General features: G+C 38.3%; 1 protein-coding gene across 12 annotated transcripts in view; it reads left to right on the top strand.

Moving 5' to 3' along the window:
- PKP4 (plakophilin 4) overlaps nt 1-18342 on the top strand; it is a 247608-nt gene that overhangs the window by 73265 nt on the left and 156001 nt on the right. For 10 of the 12 annotated variants that reach the window (XM_081242577.1, XM_081242573.1, XM_081242575.1 and 7 more), the window contains one exon: nt 2446-2582. The exons of 1 other annotated variant lie outside the window; for it this stretch is intronic. In XM_081242577.1, coding sequence (XP_081098703.1) covers nt 2451-2582 — 132 coding nt within the window. In that variant the 5' untranslated portion in view covers nt 2446-2450. Of the gene's footprint in view, nt 1-2445; nt 2583-18342 lie in introns of those variants that run through there. One more of the 12 variants, XM_081242568.1, reaches the window with a different exon arrangement.

Raw genomic sequence — 18342 nt, 5'->3', positions numbered from 1 at the left:
TATTTTATCCAGTTGATGATATTTTGTGTCCTATTTTATATCTCAACACAACATACATACTCAAAAATAAAGATTGCCGTAAAAATCATTCCATGGTGTTGTATGAAGAATTGGTAAGCCTTTTTTTTTTTTTTTTTTTTTAAGCAATAGTAAGCCATTTTTGTAAGTGAGAAAAGGGTGGCTCATGTTCAAGGCACTTAGGTTTTGATCCTGGAGCCACTTACTCCAAGTCTGAAGGGTCCTCCTCTCACTTGTCCTTGAGGAGGCTCTCCTCCTTGCAGATGAGGCTGCACCCCAGCCTTGGGCCCCACAGAAACGGATGATAAAGAATTTACCTGATAGACAGTAGTTAAGAATCTGCCTGCAACGTAGGGGACACAGGTTTGATCCCTGGTCTGGGAAGATCCCACATGCCGCAGAGCAACTAAGCCCGTGCGCCACAACTGCTGAGCCTGTGCTCTAGAGCCCACGTGCCACAACTACTGAGCCCATATGCCACAACTACTGAAGCCCGCGCACCTGGAGCCTGTGCTCTGCAACAAGAGAAGACACTGCAATGAGAAGCCCACGCACTGCAATGAAGAGTATCTCGCGCTCGCCGCAACTAGAGAAAGCCCGTGTGCAGCAACAAAGACCCAACACAGCCAAAAGCAAATAAATCAAAAAAAAAAAAAAAAAGAATTTACCTGCTAGAGCTGGCATGAGAACTGCTCGGGGGAAAATGCTCCAACTCATCAGACCCATTATCTATTTCTAATATTGTAGGAATAAAGCAACCACTGGTGGCAACCTGGAACCTAACCCCATCTTCACTAATGTGGAAGTCAGGAGAGTAAAGAATGAGATGGAGGCTCAGGTGATATGTTCATCTTCCCCTGTCTTATAGATTATGAGTTTGGAAATAAACAGCAAGCTGATACTGACATTTGAGGGAATGGGGAAAAAATCCCCAGATCGTCCTACAGAAATGAACATTGTGGAAGTTTTTTTTGTTGTTTTTTTTTTTTTGCTGTACGCGGGCCTCTCACTGTTGTGGCCTCTCCCGTTGCGGAGCACAGGCTCCAGACGCGCAGGCCCAGCGGCCATGGCTCACGGGCCCAGCCGCTCCGCGGCTTATGGGATCTTCCCGGACCGGGGCATGAACCCGTGTCCCCTGCATCGGCAGGCGGACTCTCAACCACTGCGCCACCAGGGAAGCCCTACATTGTGGAAGTTGATAAGAAATCAAAATACAACAGTAGAGTCATTTTTAGGAGAAAGCTAAAAGAAGAATGTCAGAAACAGCATTGATGGTCTCAAATGTCCCTATACAAGTACACAGGGTAATGCATTGAACAAATAAGGTCTCATGAGCATCATAGCACTTGGTCAGATTTGCCTAATGACTGTCATGAGACATGGAAGAAACAGTCAGTCCTTCATTCATGTATTCAATTATTTGGAAAACATTGAGTATCTATTATTATATGCCAGGCACTAGGCTAGTCTCATGGTATGGTAGACTCTACTCTTGAGGAAACAGGCAGAGAGACTGACAGGTAAACAAGTTATTAAAATATTTACAACATTTTAGGTTACACCTTTTCCACATCTTTTGCAAATTTATACAAAGTCCACATCAGATCAATAAGTTTCCTGGCAAACATACCACTCTCAGTATGTGTTTATCTTAGGAGAGGCACCTCATCTCCTGCCAAGAACCCATTCTTTTGTCACAAGCTATGGTCCTGAAAAATAAAATCTCTTTCAACACCAGCTCCATAGCCATTGTCATCTTTGCATAATCATATTCCTCTAAGGAAACCAAGCTAGCTATAATACTCCACCAATGTTATCTTTATTGCTGGTTATTAATGCCTTGTATTTCTTTTAAATACAGCAGAATTTTGCTTATTTTCAAGCCTTTCATAAGTTTTAACCCCTTTTTCTTCTGTTGAATGAACCTCTTCTCTATAATCATAAAGCATTTGCACGTTCGTAGGTGTCTTCCTGTGCGTACACTTCTCTGAAAACTGACCCGTATAGCAATCTAGAGTGTTATTGTTTTGTTCGTGATAAGAAAATCATATTTACTTAATGGTTAACTGTTTAGAAAATTCAGCGATTTTATAGCATCTAACAGCCTTAGTGTCCTCAGTATACTTTTGAGTCCTCTTCCCTAACCCTTTTCACATCATTTTTTACTATGATGTTGTTTAAGTGTTTTCTCAGTGTTTATTATTATTATCATTCTTATTCTGTTGTTATTTTTTAGTATTTGGTAGTACTAGCTATACCTTGGCCCTAGATGTTGCCTTTTAGAAATCACATAGCCGTATGGTGTTGTGATCATGGTGTGTAGAATCTGTAGTAGTTCCTAGGAACCATCTGCAAACGCTCAGCCCCTGCCTGTTCCTGCCCAGGAGCGGAGGAGAAAGTGTTAACCCTTTGCCTGCTTGATTGCAGGAGGAATGCCAGCTCCTGAGCAGGCCTCATTGGTGGAGGAGGGGCAACCACAGACCCGCCAGGAAGCTGCCCCCACTGGCCCAGGCATGGAACCCGAGACCACAGCCACCACTATTCTAGCTTCCGTGAAGGAGCAGGTACATCCTCTGATTTTAGACTTTGCAATAAATTATTTCTTCAATGCCTTTAAAAATTAATCTTTGGATGTGTTTTCAATTTGTCTAACGTCCTTGACGCCTTCACGTTTTCTAATTATAAGGTGTTTACATCCCTGAATACATTGGGATGACTGGCAGGTAGAGCCGCTCCAGGTGCCAGTCAGAATCGGAACATGCAGGATACTTGTGCGTCTGCAAGTAAGGACAATATCGGTGGTCATCGGTGTCTCTTGTCTCGCTCACCTTGCAGAGTGTGTGCATGCACGCCAAGCTTCATAAAGCGTGTTTCACATCACTGACTTTTCTGTCAGGACTCTGGCAACTTGAGGCCTGTGATATCCTTAGATCTGTTGAACGTTTTAACATAGGTATTACATAGGGTTGTCTCGGTGATCTTTGGATAAAAGGCTCTCTATTTGTTGTGTTTGTCTGAATCAGAGTATACTCATTTTGTGAGCTAATGTTCTAAAACTTGTCACACTGTGCCAGTTTGCTTAAATGTCCTGTTTATGTTGATTTTTTTAAAGGCACTTAATATTATTTATCCTTCAAACCCAAGTAACCTTCTAAATTAGATTTTTATCTGGCGGGCTTAGAGAAATTGGGATTACTGGTTTTAATTGTTTAAGATTTAAAAGCTTAATAAGGTGAGGGTAAATGTAAAGCTCCAGGGAGACTTTTCTGCCCCCTCCCTCAAAAAACAAACAAGCAGACAAAAAGTATATGCCCTCCGTGAGGGTTATTTTGTTGGAGATAATCTAATAGTAAAATCCTCTTTTTAAATCTAATGATTAAGTGACTGGTCTTTTTTTCTCAAGAGATACAAGCTAGATGTTGAATATAGGCTGGAATTATTTTTTGAAAAATCAGTATCAGCAGCTCAAATGACTAATGATGACAAAGAATGAAGGCGTGTTGAAAACTTCATTATTTTACTGTTTGCTGTAACTTAAAGCTGAGTATGTGCATGAAAGATTGCTCTAGAACTAGGAGATGTGTCTGCCATTAGAGCTGTACTTTCAAGAAAAAAATGATTTCACAACTTACCTAGTAGCAAGATGTCAAAATATTTTTTCATTCCTCACAGAAATTTGAAGTTTTTAAACATTTCACAAACTAGGGATTTGAGAAGACACAAGAAAATTAGAGTCAGTACTGTTTCTGTTTTCCACTAAACTGTAGATTATCTAAGCTTCTGTCACCTTTAGGGAGGAAAAAAGGACTCTTTCTTCATAGTTGTTGAGATTTGACCCAAGGAGCTATAAAATGAAAAGGCTCTGATTTATTTGCGGCTCTTAGCTTATACTGCGTTTTGGTGAAACATGACAGTAAATTTATCAAAATGCCCAGAACTGACTTAAAACCAGAAACTGTGTTCAGTAGGCATAGCAACAGGAACTTTTGGGTTTGTACCTTGAAACCAGATAACCCTGCATGTTGAAGAAAATTGGAAACCTATCATGATTTTTGCCCTGTAATTCCTTGACGGCCTCAGATGACTTCAAAATTTTATCTTTTGGCAAAGAATAGTATTCTGAATGGATGTTTTGTGGGAGAAAGCAAAAGGGGTTCTGGTTTCTCGAGGAAACCAAAAAAAATACAGATATTTGTTAGAATTATCATATGTCTCCCACTTTATTTAGTTAGTGGGAAGAGATACTCTTCTATTCTTGTTCTAAGAATTTGAGTCCATTAATATACATTTACAGTTTTCATTCTTAATTTCTTTTAAGATTGTCAGTGTTCATTACTCAGTGCTTTAATCATTCAACCCAAGACACCATATCTATCTCTTGTTCCAAGATGTTTGCCTGATTTTAAATAGCTAACTCTAGTTCCCATAGGATTTTTGTGGCACCAGGCAAGATACTCTAATTTCTCCATAGTAAAAATTTCTTAGACTTTCCTGAAATATGTCACTCGTTTTTTCTGTCAAATGAGACAGAGCACAGAAAAGTTAACTAGGAATAAGAAAGTTAATTACTATTTACCTTATATATTTGATTTTAAAATACTAGTCAGAATATCAGCTCTTAGTTGCATTAGACTCAAATGGAATAGTTAATTATAGATTATGTCCTTGGTCATGTTTTGTATCAAAAGAGCAATATTCTTGGGTGGGATGTATAATTATAGGAGAAAAAGAAAAGGGTGCCTCATCTTCATAGCCATGACGTGATAGGATCAGCTCCACTGATCTCAAAGAACAGACCTTGTTTGGTGGCAACCATCTCTCAGGAAGGATGTTTCGTTCGGGTACAGAGACCCCTTTAGTGCAAGGGGGGAAGTGGCTGGGTTCCCATCATGGCTCTACTACTTATTGTGTGATCTTGGGAAAATTATTAACCTCTCCGTGCCTCAGTTTCTCATCTATAAAATGAGGATAATAATAGTTATTGAAAACATTAAATTAACCTGTGTAAAATTTTTATACTGCCTGGCACTTAGTAAATGCTCATAGTAAAGGCTAATATTATTATCATCATCTCTGCATAAGAAGAAAATGCCCTCCTTAAGAGAAGCTGGTGGTTTTACTTTTAAATATGTATCTATAGGGATTGAGTGACACTTCTTTCAGGACACTGATATGAAGACAAAAACTTTCTGAATATTGAGCCATGTTTATGTTGTGACAGTATTTACTTCTGCATGACATTAAACTTTCCAAACTTCACCATACTGGTCTCACCAGTTAAAACAGCTTTATGTATTTATTATAAGAAATGGAGCATGTGAAAATAAATTTTATTAACATGCTGATGTAGTACAACCCCAAACATAATGTCAAGACACTTTGTTAAAGAAGTGGAAAGTAATATATTTCAACATGCAACTGAATTTTGAGAGGAGGAGTCTGTGTTCTTCTTGTAAATTATATCCAAGCCACTAAAATACCTCACATGAATTCCCCCTGGGTAATTCATTGTAAGTAGTAGGGAAGGGAAGTGACCAGTAGCAGTCTTGTTAACAAATCATTGGTCTGTTAATATCTGAAATTGGATTTAGGATGTCATAGGAACAATGAAATCTTCCTCTACGGGGCCACACTTTCCCTAGGATCCTCCTGTGCTGGAAGCTGTTCCTTATTTCTTGACAAAATGCTGAGATTCATATTCTCTCTCTTTTATGAAGTGATGACCTTTCACATTGATGTCAGTCACATAGGTGCATATATGTGTAGTTATAGAAAAAGTCCTTGCTCTTTTGCAGATAGAAAGAAGGAACCTACTTCTGTTCAAGTGCTACCTCTTTCATGAAGCCATGTTTACCCCAGCCTGAAGTCAACTCTCTCCTGATCTTCTTTAGCACTCTATACCACTGCTCTGACTCTTGTCATATGCTCCTTTGGATGATATAATAAAAACCTACCTAAGGATAGAGCTGCGTTTTATAAGCTGCTTCACACACATGTTACAGGCCACTCCTCGCCTGGGCCCTTGAATATACTAGAGCTGCAATAAATGATTGTTCAAGGAAGGAGTAGATAAATAATGCTGACTACCAGATCAGTTTGTCACCAACTGGATGTTTTGTGAGGATAATGGAATCTGTTGCCACATTCATAGAAACATTACTAAGCAAGAGAATCTCACAGACAGCACTTAGGAAACTAGTTACCCAGCTGTACATTCTTGTCTTTAAGACAATTTGAATTGCACTATATCCTGTTGATTTAGAAATTAAATCTGATATCTGCATGGAGCAAACAAAAATTTTATTTCAGGGCTTCCCTGGTGGCGCAGTGGTTGAGAGTCCGCCTGCCGATGCAGAGGACACGGGTTCGTGCCCCGGTCTGGGAAGATCCCACATGCCGCGGAGCGGTTGGGCCCGTGAGCCATGGCCGTTGGGCCTGCGTGTCCGGAGCCTGTGCTCCGCAACGGAAGAGGCCGCAACAGTGAGAGGCCCGCATACAGCAAAAAAAAAAAAAAAAAAAAAAAAAAAAAAAAAAAAATTATTTCATATGGATGGTCAAATAATGGCATAGGTGTTTTGTAAATAGGAAATAAATTTATATTCCATCTTCCATCTGCCCAACTTAGTTGAAAATTAAGTGTAGGGAAGGAAAGGATGTGGTTTATCTTGGTGATGTTGCAAAATATCCACCGGCATCATGTATACCAGGTAATCACAAAAGAAATGCCTTTCAGTTAAGGATCATACATTAAGAGAAATAAAAAGCCTATGGGAATAACAAAGTAATGTGATCCTTGGACTCGAATGTAAAGTTACAGAAGTATGTTGAACTTAAGCTACCAGTTGGTTGTTGGCTGTAATCAGGATCATCATTTGGTAGTTTCTACTGTTCAACTCAACTCCTAATGAAAATCCAGGAGTCCAAGATGAATATAGATGTTGGAAACACATTTTTTTATATCCTGATAGTTTTCAGGCTAACTTGAGGATGATCTAGTGCCTAGCTTAACATCTTGTAAAAGAAATATGGCCAAATTGCGGTGCCCTCAGAGAGCCTTGCCTCTTCTTGTGAAAACCTTAGACTAAAGTAATTGATTCGTCCCTGAAATGGACAGCACGCCTTTGGGTACAGAGGAATTGGAATTTGATAAGACATTGACTCATCCAGAAATTCGCTGCCACACCCTGCAACTTAGATGTGTCAGCGTGCTAATTTCACAGGCTCAAGGAAGCAGTGAGCCAAGGGCCCCGGGTAGGCTATTACTATCGATTGGGAAAGTATATAGTAGTTTTATAATTAATAGAACGTCATCCTGGATTGTAGAAACACTCTAAAAGACCATATGGCCAATCCTGGATAGGGTTAAATACTTTTCATAGCTCTATAAAGGTGCAAGTTGATTTGCATTCTATAAAATCACACATGTAATATTTATTACACTCTTTCATCTTCTGTTGTAAAGTTTCCTGAATAATTGAGACCCCTATTTGAACTTGGCCTTACTCCCTAGGTGCTCTAACTTCCATTGTTCTCCCACAAACCACACCCTCTTCTTTTTGGTTTATGGTTTAAGAAGTTTGGAATCCAGATTTAAGATTGAGGCCAATCCAGATAGCATGAAATGGTAAGCAAAGAATAGATTTGGTAAAACATGCTAATTTTACTCTTACTCTGGTGAAGTCCTAAATTAGATACTGTGCGTAGTTCTTTTGTTACCTTTGATGAGTGAAAATTGCAATGTTCTTCACTTGTGAGGCTTTCAAAGAGAATACTACCTCTCAAGATAATATCTGACTTTGTGAAAATTACAATTCTACCTTTAGTGTGTCCATATTAGTTTAAGTGATATTTAAATATCACAGAGTGAAATAAGAGTCATTAGAGATCCTTAATTTTTGAAGATAAAAAAGGAAATTTGGAGCCCAACTGTGTCCTACTGATATTACTTCATTTTTACATGGATATGTTAGCTTCAGTAATTACACACCCTTTCCTGTATGGCAGAATGCCCAGAACTGAACAGATTCCAGTACAATTATTTACTTTATTTCTCTGAAACCGAAACAACTCAACTGTTGTACACCTGCCTTTGCAACTTCCTTTTATTTGGCCCCTACGTTTATTTACAATGAAATAGTTCTCCCTGACACACCTCAACCACATGCAGAAGACAGAATTTTTACTTCAGCTGTAAACAAGCATAGTTTGTAGCTTAGCTAAAAGCACTGTACTGTAAGTACAATTCCTGAAGCTTCACGTTTTTCCTTTTAGTAACTTAGTAATTTTTCCTCTTGGTAACTGAATTATCCTGGCAATTGTAATTATTGCGTAATGCATAGGGAAGTGTTCTGTGCCTGAACTGCGTCATCAAACACAAGGTAAGATTGGATCTTTTCTTAGTGACTTCTGTGGGATCATCAAATTTTACAGCTTTACCTCTTGAATATTATGGAAATCAGGTTCAAAATGAGGTCAAGTGGTAGAGGTCTTGTGACAGTCTTTGACCTGGATTCAAGAATTCTTAACACTGATGCTTGGTTCTCAAGAGATCAGTCCTTTTAAGTTGCATGTGACATGGTCAAAATTTAACGTCTCTCTTCCATGTGTTAATGATGCGTAGCGTATCCCGCACTTCAAGTATCTCTGTGGTTAAACAATACAAAAGAGTATAGCCAACAGATTTATTCAGTATTTGAGTGTACAAAAAAAAAAAATAGTCCTTAGATTGCCAAGTTGGCTAACAACAAGCATATATACTTTTACATCTGCTCATGTTTTCCAGTAGTCTGATGAATGATCAACTGGACTTGTGAGCACAGTTCCCAGGCTTACGTGCCCCAGGCATACTTTTTGAATAATTGAGTTTTTGTTCTATTTGATTGCATTAGAGACATCTTTTTAGGTGTATTGACACTATAGGTGTTTTTTTTTTTTTTTTTTTACTTTGTTTTTCTTGAAGAGCTCTTAAATTCCAGGAATTTGAACAGATTCTGTCTGGCTCTTCACATATAGCTGAATTACACTTGCAGACATGATATGCATAGTAGGTGCCCCCAAAGTATTTATTGGGTAAATGAACTAAGAATGTAAAAATGCTTACTATCCCACTGTAGTTGTTTTACACTTGCTTTTAACTAGATAAAAAATATTGATTGAAAGCCTACTGTGAGCAAAGACTGCCCAGGAAAGAATCGGGAGGGCTGGTAAGGAGACCTATGAAAATGGTCTGTTTCATACAGTTTCTACCCTCAGAAGAATGCAGTCACAAACCTTATTGTATATTTTTATGTGTGGTAATTGGCACATAATGAATATTCATTCATTGGAACCACAAAATCCAAGAATATATGTACTTTTGCCCCCTATTTTAGTTAAGCAGCCTATAGATATGTATTGTATTATGTAGGTTTTTTGTAAATTTGTTAATTTAGGCACTATTAACTTTAATTTTTACCATTGAATTAGCTTTACCTTTGGTTAACATTTGAAAGCAATAGAATATTTTTCCTTTATTAACACTTAAAGTCAACCCCAACTTTGCATGTTTAAAACAATAATTTCCTTTTCAGTTGAGTAACTCAGTTCACAATTCCTGTTCAGAGTTAAATTATGAATATATGGAATAATTTTTCCCCTGTACGTGCAAACTATATGCTACTAAATGTGAAATGAGTGACTGCTGAGTTGATGAGATTAAATGAGTGACAGGATTATTCAGCGTTGAATTCTCTACACTGCATGATCGTTTTTCTTTTTAGAGTCACTTCTGGAGAGAAAAACACTTCAGAAACATACTTTTTCCCTCAGGAATAACCCTAAAGTTACTCCGTAGCTATAGCGAAACAGCCTGTCTTCATGTTTGTGTTCTCAATTTCTAAATTGCTGTTTTTGTTACTTTTGCAGAAAGGGATCCATACAGTTTTACTGCATCTGTTTTTATTTTATGCGTGTATTCTTTCCAGAGTGATCGGATCTACTTGTACCTCAGCAAAGTAATTTAGGTTTTGATTATTTCATTTTAGGCATTCCTAAGAAAAATTATTTAAAATGTAACGTTCTTTTCAAGTAATGCAAAGATAAATCTATGTCTTAGCTTATAGAATCTTAAGAGTTTTTATGTGCTGAAACCTTAATAATATAGATTGAAAATAATAAAAATACTCTGCAAGCAAATTGAAAGAACACTTTATTGAAACATGAAGATAAATGCATGTTATAAAGTTCTATGTAAATCATATTTCAGATATGAAAATGGCTATCATAAAGTGGAAGATAGTTTTCGTAGAATTGAAATCTCTTGGCTCTTGAAAGAAAATTTAATTTTCCTTTAAAAATTGGAGACCTAATCATTTCAAATTTGTATTTTAATTTGTAGACCTTTACATATGAAAGTTCCTATAAAGCAGCACGACATCAGAAAAGTATTCATCATGTGGTATTATCTACTGTAATAGGCCTATGTCTGATTTATAAGTTTTCCTAAAATCATTCCTAAAGTTTAAATCAAGATAAAAGTCCTCAGCCACTGCATATGGCCTTCTAATAAGCTATTCTGGGGGAATCAATTCTTACTTTTTCCTCTGTATTTAGCATCTCTGCATCTGTTATTCCTTTACAAATTGCATCAAAAGTTGAGATAAACCATCATTTTTCCCCTTTACAAAATATTTTCATGAATTGTTTTATTAATGAAAGAGTAAACCTGTCTTGCCCAAGTCTAGAATAAATTGGCACCTCCTTTTTTCACTCACGACCTTAGCTACCTCATATGTTTCTTGCTTAAAAGTGACAGTTGTTGGAAGGGGGCAAACTTACTGGAGCTTTTCTCTTGCACCCATTTTCTCATTTGTTTCTTAATAAGGTGAATATTGTTTTTTCTGTAATGTAAACAGTGAACAGCAGGATCTTGATTTTTCTTTTAGTTAGCAAGGTATAATGAAAAAGTGAATTCTTATTAAATTATTTTGTGGAAAAATTTCATAGTAATTGCTGCTGTTGGCATTATTCTCAGCTGATTGATTAGAAGATTTGATGGTCTGTAGGTAAGAATATGAAATTTATATTTGTATAGCTGTGGATACTGAACAGAATGCTCTTTCACTTAGTTTATTTGATCAGCACTATAGAATAGGGAAAACATTTTATTCATGCAATATATTTTATGCATGCAACACTTTTATTTGGTTGAATTTCTTTTCTAAATTTCGTAACCCTTGATAAAACTTCTTTTGAGTTCCCATTAAAAACCCTGAAGACACTCACCCTATTGTCAGAGTTGGAGAGGAGTTCTACTATAAGGACAATCGAACAGGATTGAGAAGAATGGTCAGTGGATTATCTATGCTAGGTCTTCCATTATAAGGACAAAGACCCTACATTGCTTTTATTGGGCTTGCCAGCTTTTTGATACAACCAGATTGCTGTCTCTCTACCACCACCCCCACCACTACTACTACCAGAAGCAAATGAAAAATTTTAGAAAAGATTTTAATTAAAACCTTGAATTATGCAGATAGTTATTATTATTACCCCCATTTACAAATGGGAAAATGGAAACTCAGGAAAAGTTGAGTAAGTTGCCCACACTTACACAATTAATAAATAGGGCATCTGGTATTCATATCCAGGCAATTACAGTCTAGAGATGCATACTAAACAGTTAAAATCTACAGTGGAGTCAATGGAGAAAACTGGATACAGAAGAAAATTGAATCACTGATGTTGATAAGATTATTTGAGAAGTTATCTTGGAATATGGAGGAAAAGAACAAAAAGGATATGATAGATGTCACTAGACATGGAGGCTGTAGAGAATAAATCTGACATAAGCATTGTGGATGTTCCTGAGAAATATTTTAGAATAACTGGAGCAGAAGCAATACTTAAATATAATTTTAAAACAGATTTTCTAAGCAGAAAATAAAGTCCTGAGTATATAGATTTGAAGGGGTCAGCATATTACAGGCATCACCTGTGGAAAAGAGACCTGTCTAGGAATAACTTTGACAAAATTTTGTATTTACAAAGATAAAGGGGAAAAAGACTACAAGAATCCAGATTAAACAAATAGTTTATCTGCAAAAGATAAAATCAGACTGACATATAGCTATAGCTTGGTGTAGAGCATTGTGTTTAGAGTATTGAGGGGAAAAAATTCTTATAGTCCAAGAGATTTATACCCAGCTAAATTGTCTTCCATGTGTGAAGAATGAAAAAGATACTCTCAGACATTCAACTCATGTTGAATGGTTGAACTCATGAAATGTGTTCTCTCTTGTACCCTGGTACCCTTCAATAGTTGAAGATGTGTTCCCTTCAGAGAGTAATCAAATTTAAGACTCAAGGATGAGAAATTTATGGTATAAAGTAACTAGTGCATCATCTCTTACTCAATTAAGATTCCAAACCAGGAATCAAGGGTTATTATGTGCTATCAATCAGATTTTGCAGTTCTTCTCCAGTGCTTTCCTGCTTCTCATGGTCCCCAATCTATATACTCCTTCAGGTAGTTCAGGTGGATATGTTACTCTGGTGACTGTCCCTATTAGCCATTGGTACTATTCTGATTCACTCTTGATAACAGGAGGTAAACTGCTTACATATTTTAGATACTCCACAGGGAGAATGCCCAGTCAATGTAGGGTATCATTTAGACATTTAGTGGCGTTTTTCATTGTCCCAGCACTTAAGATGTTTTGCCACCTGTAAACTTATATTGAATGTTTTGAGTCATGGTTTGTTGGCTTATTGGATTTGCACAGACAAAAAGAAAAAGAAAAAAAAAAAAAAAAGAAATCTTGGGCTTCCCTGGTGGCGCAGTGGTTGAGAGTCCGCCTGCCGATGATGCAGGGGACACGGGTTCGTGCCCCAGTCCGGGAAGATCCCACATGCTGTGGAGCGGCTAGGCCCGTGAGCCATGGCCTCTGAGCCTGCGCGTCTGGAGCCTGTGCTCCGCAATGGGAGAGGCCACAACAGTGAGAGGCCCGTGTACTGCAAAAAAAAACCCAAAAAACTTCAGTTTGAACTGGAAACAAATTCCTATACATGTTTTTATCTTTGTTGGATCTATGAGTGCTTTAACTGTGTTTAAAACATCAGTGTTGGTAATATCATCTTAGTTATGTTAAAATATACATTCACTTACAAAAGTCTTGTAAGGAAATTTCCAAAGGTATTCTGGACTATGGAGAATAGAACTGTGTCCTTAGCACAGGACAAAGTAAGCAACAGGAGTTTAGTAGGTACCTATCAAATGAGTGAATACAGTGAATGCAATCTGTGCAGAGTAATTAGAAATGAGAAAGGAAAAACAGAGAAGAGAGGTATTTGACATTAACAGACAGTTGACAAAAGAAGAGATATAAATAACTAATGTACATATGAAATAATATTTTTAGCTCACTAGTAATTGCAGAAATACATATTAAAATAATGAGACTATATCTGCCTTTCATATTGGCAACAGTTAAAGATTAAAACGGTGTGAGCATAGTGATGTTAGCGATTTCATGCAGTATCGGTGAGAGTAAATTGGCACAACCATTTTGGAAACCACTTTGGTCCAATAATTCCAACTCTAGGTGTCCAGTCTAAGGAAATAGTAAATGTTAACACAAAAATATTAGTCATAGTGATGTTTATAATATCTAAAAATTGGCAACAACTTGATTGTCCAATACAAGTAGAATGATTACATAACAGTAGTACACAAATATGATGGGCTTTACACAGCTTAAAAATCACACTTCTAAAGAATTTTTAATGACAGGAAAACTTAACAATACAAAGGAAAAAATAAGGCATCTAACCATATATGTACAAATTTGCTATAGAAATACATGCATATTTGTGTGTGTATGTGTGTGCACACACACATACACACACAAACAAATGCATGTGCACTCATTAATAAAGAGACACTCCTAAATGTTGAGTAAGTATCTTCAGGCTTTCTCCCTTGTATTTTGCAAATTTCCTTACAAAAATCATGTAATGCTTAATAAAAGTTCTAAAGCCATAAAATAATGTGACTTTTGAAGTTTTCAAAAAGATAATAATAAAAAGTTACCATAGACTAAGATTGACAGAGAAGGAAAGGAAAGAAGTGTATATAAGTTACAAGATGTGGAACATTTGTCAGATAACTCATGGTTGAAATGGAAAATTTAGCATGGCTGTGATGGCAGTCTTCAGATAGGGTATCATGGCACAGTGGTTAAGAGCAGGGGCTCCCATGACTACCCCTGGCTATGCCGTGTGACTTCAGGTTACTTCAGATGGAGGCTTCTGTGTCTTCATTTGTAAAATGAGGATAATGGTTCCAATCTTATTAAAATAGTGAGTACTCAGTAAAGGTTCACTGCAGTTGTTATCTCTGAGATGATATGTAGAAAGCTTGTGGAAGCATTATGTTCTAGCCCGGGGCCACTTAGGAAGGACCTGCATCCAAACTGAAGAATACTCAAAGGCAAGGGCCGAGGCTGAGACCTGGCCCACTGAAGGGGTTCCATCCAGAGGACCAGGCAGAGGTTATATGCCTTAGGGCCCTTATGGCGTAATGCCGATGAAGCTGATGGGAGGAGCCAACATCTATCTGTCTGGACCCATGGAGATATGGTTGTGTCATCTTACAGTAATTCTGCAAATCCAACTCTTTGCAGATATCTTTACATAGTATACTCAGAAGTCTAATTAAGAGATTCCTCAGATATATCTTTACCAGTTGCCTTGGAGGGCTTTTCTACAAAGTATCATTAAGTAAGAAAAGGAAGATGCAGAGAAGTGTACCAAACACCCATTTTTTTGGATTGCCCCACTGCAGGATATAAACTCCAAGGATGCTTTCCAATATATTCCAGAGCTTAGAGTAGTGTCTGGCACTAATCAGCTCTCAATACTTGTTGAAAATATATTTGTTGAAAATGTTTGTGTATTCATGGAAAATAAGTAGGGAACAAAACACAAACATACTAGTGCACATCAAACTCACATTCATTACCTAGGGATGGTGAGGGAGGAAGTAAGAAGCCCCTTCCCCAAAAAACAGAGTAGGAGGGGGATATAGATCCAAAGTAAAAAAAAATAAAGTTTCCTCATGACATGTGTATGCAAGTTTATAGCTGACCATTTTTTCCCTTCCATTAGAAAAATCAATTCTGCCCAAAAGTGATAGTCATAAGAGATTTGTTCAAAAATGGATGTTTGTGTCTAAAGTGAAACAGTGGTCCTCGCATCTTAACCAGGACCACACCACACTTGGGCTTCCTTTGTTTGTGCAGACAGCCACCTCTCCAACCCCACAGCCTAGTAACAGCAGACTGACTACTTCTCAAAATGATGTCACTCTTTTGGGGGTGGGAAGCAAAGCATCTGTACTGACATGATTATATTTTCCAGCTTTTAAGTGCTTCCAGCAATATTTCATATTTCATTGAAAATGTAGCTTTGGTGAGTCATGTCTAAGCCTGAAGAAACACTGGTGCTTTTACAAAGAAGTTGAGAGTTTGTCACCGCTGTGATGGCACATACCTCTAATCTACTCTTGCCTTCCATAACCTGGATACAATCCAAACCCAATTGTATCCACTCTGACTGATTTATTTGAACTGGCAGAGCTTACATCGGTAGACTCTAAATGTTCCCTTATGATATATTCCTACACAGAAGAAAGTAAATGTAGTAATTAGGACTGTCCTATTTTATGACTAGAACTATGCAAAAAATATGGAGCCATTTCCAATACAATACTTGTATCTGGAAAATAACATCCCAGCTTCAAAATCCTTTATCCCAGGCGGACTAGAAATGCACAACAAAATAGAGTAGATTGATCACAAAATATTGCCAAGTACAAGATCCCTTTTGTATTCTATGACTGTTTTAGCTAGCATTTTGACTACCCGAAATAGCTTTTTAAACATCTTGAGAAAACCATCGTTCCCAAGTACAGGTTTGTTTTTTTGTTTGTTTGTTTGTTTGGGGTTTTTTTTCTGGTACACGGGCCTCTCACTGTTGTGGCCTCTCCCGTTGCGGAGCACAGGCTCCGGACGCGCAGGCTCAGCGGCCATGGCTCACGGGCTCAGCCGCTCCGCGGCATGTGGGATCCTCCCGGACCGGGGCACGAACCCGTGTCCCCTGCATCGGCAGGTGGACTCTCAACCACTGCGCCACCAGCGAAGCCCCGAAATACAGGTTTTGATTCCCGTAGCAGATTAGTACTGGCAAGTTGGAAGGTCCAGCACCTTTACAGCTCAGAAAAATGTCACATGGCCACCTGAGAGCCAGGCCGGGAAGGACGTCAACTAGGAGAAACTGAGCCAAAGAAGCCCAGCTCTCTCCCTTTCCCTTCAGCTGGATGCTCCGGAGGGCGCTGCTGGGCAGGCCAGTCATGATCAGCCCTTCAGCCAGGGCATCCTCACAGCCAGCCAGCCAGCCCCTGGGACCCTCTAGAAGAGGCACACAGAGCCCTGGGGGGGGCTACAGTTTGTCCTGAGGACATTACTGTACCATAGTGAATATTTTTAAATGTTAGGCTTGTTACTATTTATGGTAATAATCTGATAATCCTAGCTCATCAGTGAACTCTTACAGAGTTTCACTGTACTCTTGTAAAGAATTCAGTAGTTTCTTGGTAGAATGGGAAGAATGCAGACATTGATGTCAGGCCGACCTGGGTTCAAATCCAGAGTCCCACAAAGAACTTTATGCTATTGGGCAAGCCCCTTAACCTCTCATAGCCTGTTTCCTCTGTAAAATTACAACAATGCCCAGTTTGTAGGGTATAGGTCATATATTTTAAAATGCTAATAAAGTGCTTGGTACTTAATAGGTGGTCAAGCCCCTATTTAGAAGCAGAGCTGTCTCAGGTGTTTCATGAATATTGAAGTTTTCTGTCTTTGGGCTTTTCGTGATAATACTGGCATTCAGATCTAATTGCCCCTGAAATGGCCATAGCAAAATGAAGCCACCCACCGGTGTTGAGTGTTGTTTACTCTATTGCTCTTTGTTTCCTGCAGAGCATTAAGTTTATTTTTCATCTTCATCTACCAGAAATCTTTAATTCCCAATCTTTCAGTTTTGTTCGGTGAGTTGAGAAAATCCCACACCCACCTCCTTTTTCTTGTTAAAGCCTGCCTTAGGACTCTTCCTGAAATGCATTTGAACATTCTGCAGTCCAAAATAATGTAGTATGATTATTCTGAAAGAGCTCTCTGCTGGATCCGAGAAGCCATTAATTGTTTTGAGAATATGAGCCATGGCTGCTTGAAGCGGCAGATTCTGACTCAGTGCAGGATGACGCTCTGAAGCAATCTGGTGTGCTTCAGATCCTGCAGCCGTCACGGGGGGGGTGGGCAGTGCTCTGTTTTGAACCCCAACCCCTTAAAGGAGATTTTCAAACCATCATATTGCAAAGAATCCACTCATTTCCTTAAATAAGTTCATGAAAAGGAATTATTTCTTGAACAATTTTAATATTTTCGATTTTAAATATTAGGCCCCAAGTGGTCTGTAATATATATTGTATTTAGTAAGCCCTTATTTATCTGAAAGACATGTCTAGAATTCCTATCAAACAGATGTCAGAGATGAGACTCTAACAGGAAATAGCAATTCCTGATTTGCTTTTCTTACTTGGTGCTAAGAAACAGTGCTCTGATGCTGTGGCAGTTAGTGAGTATCTGTACCAGGCACAAATTATTGACAGTTCTTAGTTATTGTTCACATTTATTGAGTACCAGTGTGCATGACACTGACTCACATACTTTGTGTCACCTCATGTAATCCTCACAGCAGTTCTAAAAGTCTGTCACTATTATTATCCCCATTTTATAGATGAAGCAGCTGAGGCTTAGAGAGTTTGTGAAACTTAAGTCTACCAGAGTGTAGACAGCGTCATCCATAGCAGAAGCCCTTGTTCCCAGAATGGGACCTGCTGCATAATAGACACTCAACTGATATATGTTGGATGACTGAACTTCCTCAAGTTCACACATCTGGTCAGAATCCAGGGATTGACAAAGGATTTAATTCCAGGGGACTCTCAGACGCCAAAGCCTCTAGCTTAAATTTATGTCATTTTCCTGCCCCTCCCCTCCTTCAATCAGCCCTGTATTAGACAGTTTCAGAGAAATAGAGGACATGATTCCCGCCCTCTAGATGCATAATCCAATGAAGATGCTTACAACCCAGTAAAGATGATCAGAATATGCTTGCTAAGCTTCGAAATAGGAGTTGAGGCAACTAGGCACTAAAACACTCAGCTCTGCCATAAATATGTGTTAATTGGGCTTCAGGTTTAGCTGCTGTAAACAATGAGACATCAAA

This window comes from Mesoplodon bidens, assembly GCF_964165515.1.
Source record: "Mesoplodon bidens genome assembly, chromosome: 8".
NCBI lineage: Eukaryota > Metazoa > Chordata > Mammalia > Artiodactyla > Ziphiidae > Mesoplodon > Mesoplodon bidens.
The sequence above is the reverse complement of the archived record's forward strand: the minus strand, read 5'-3'. Positions and strand labels throughout refer to the sequence as shown.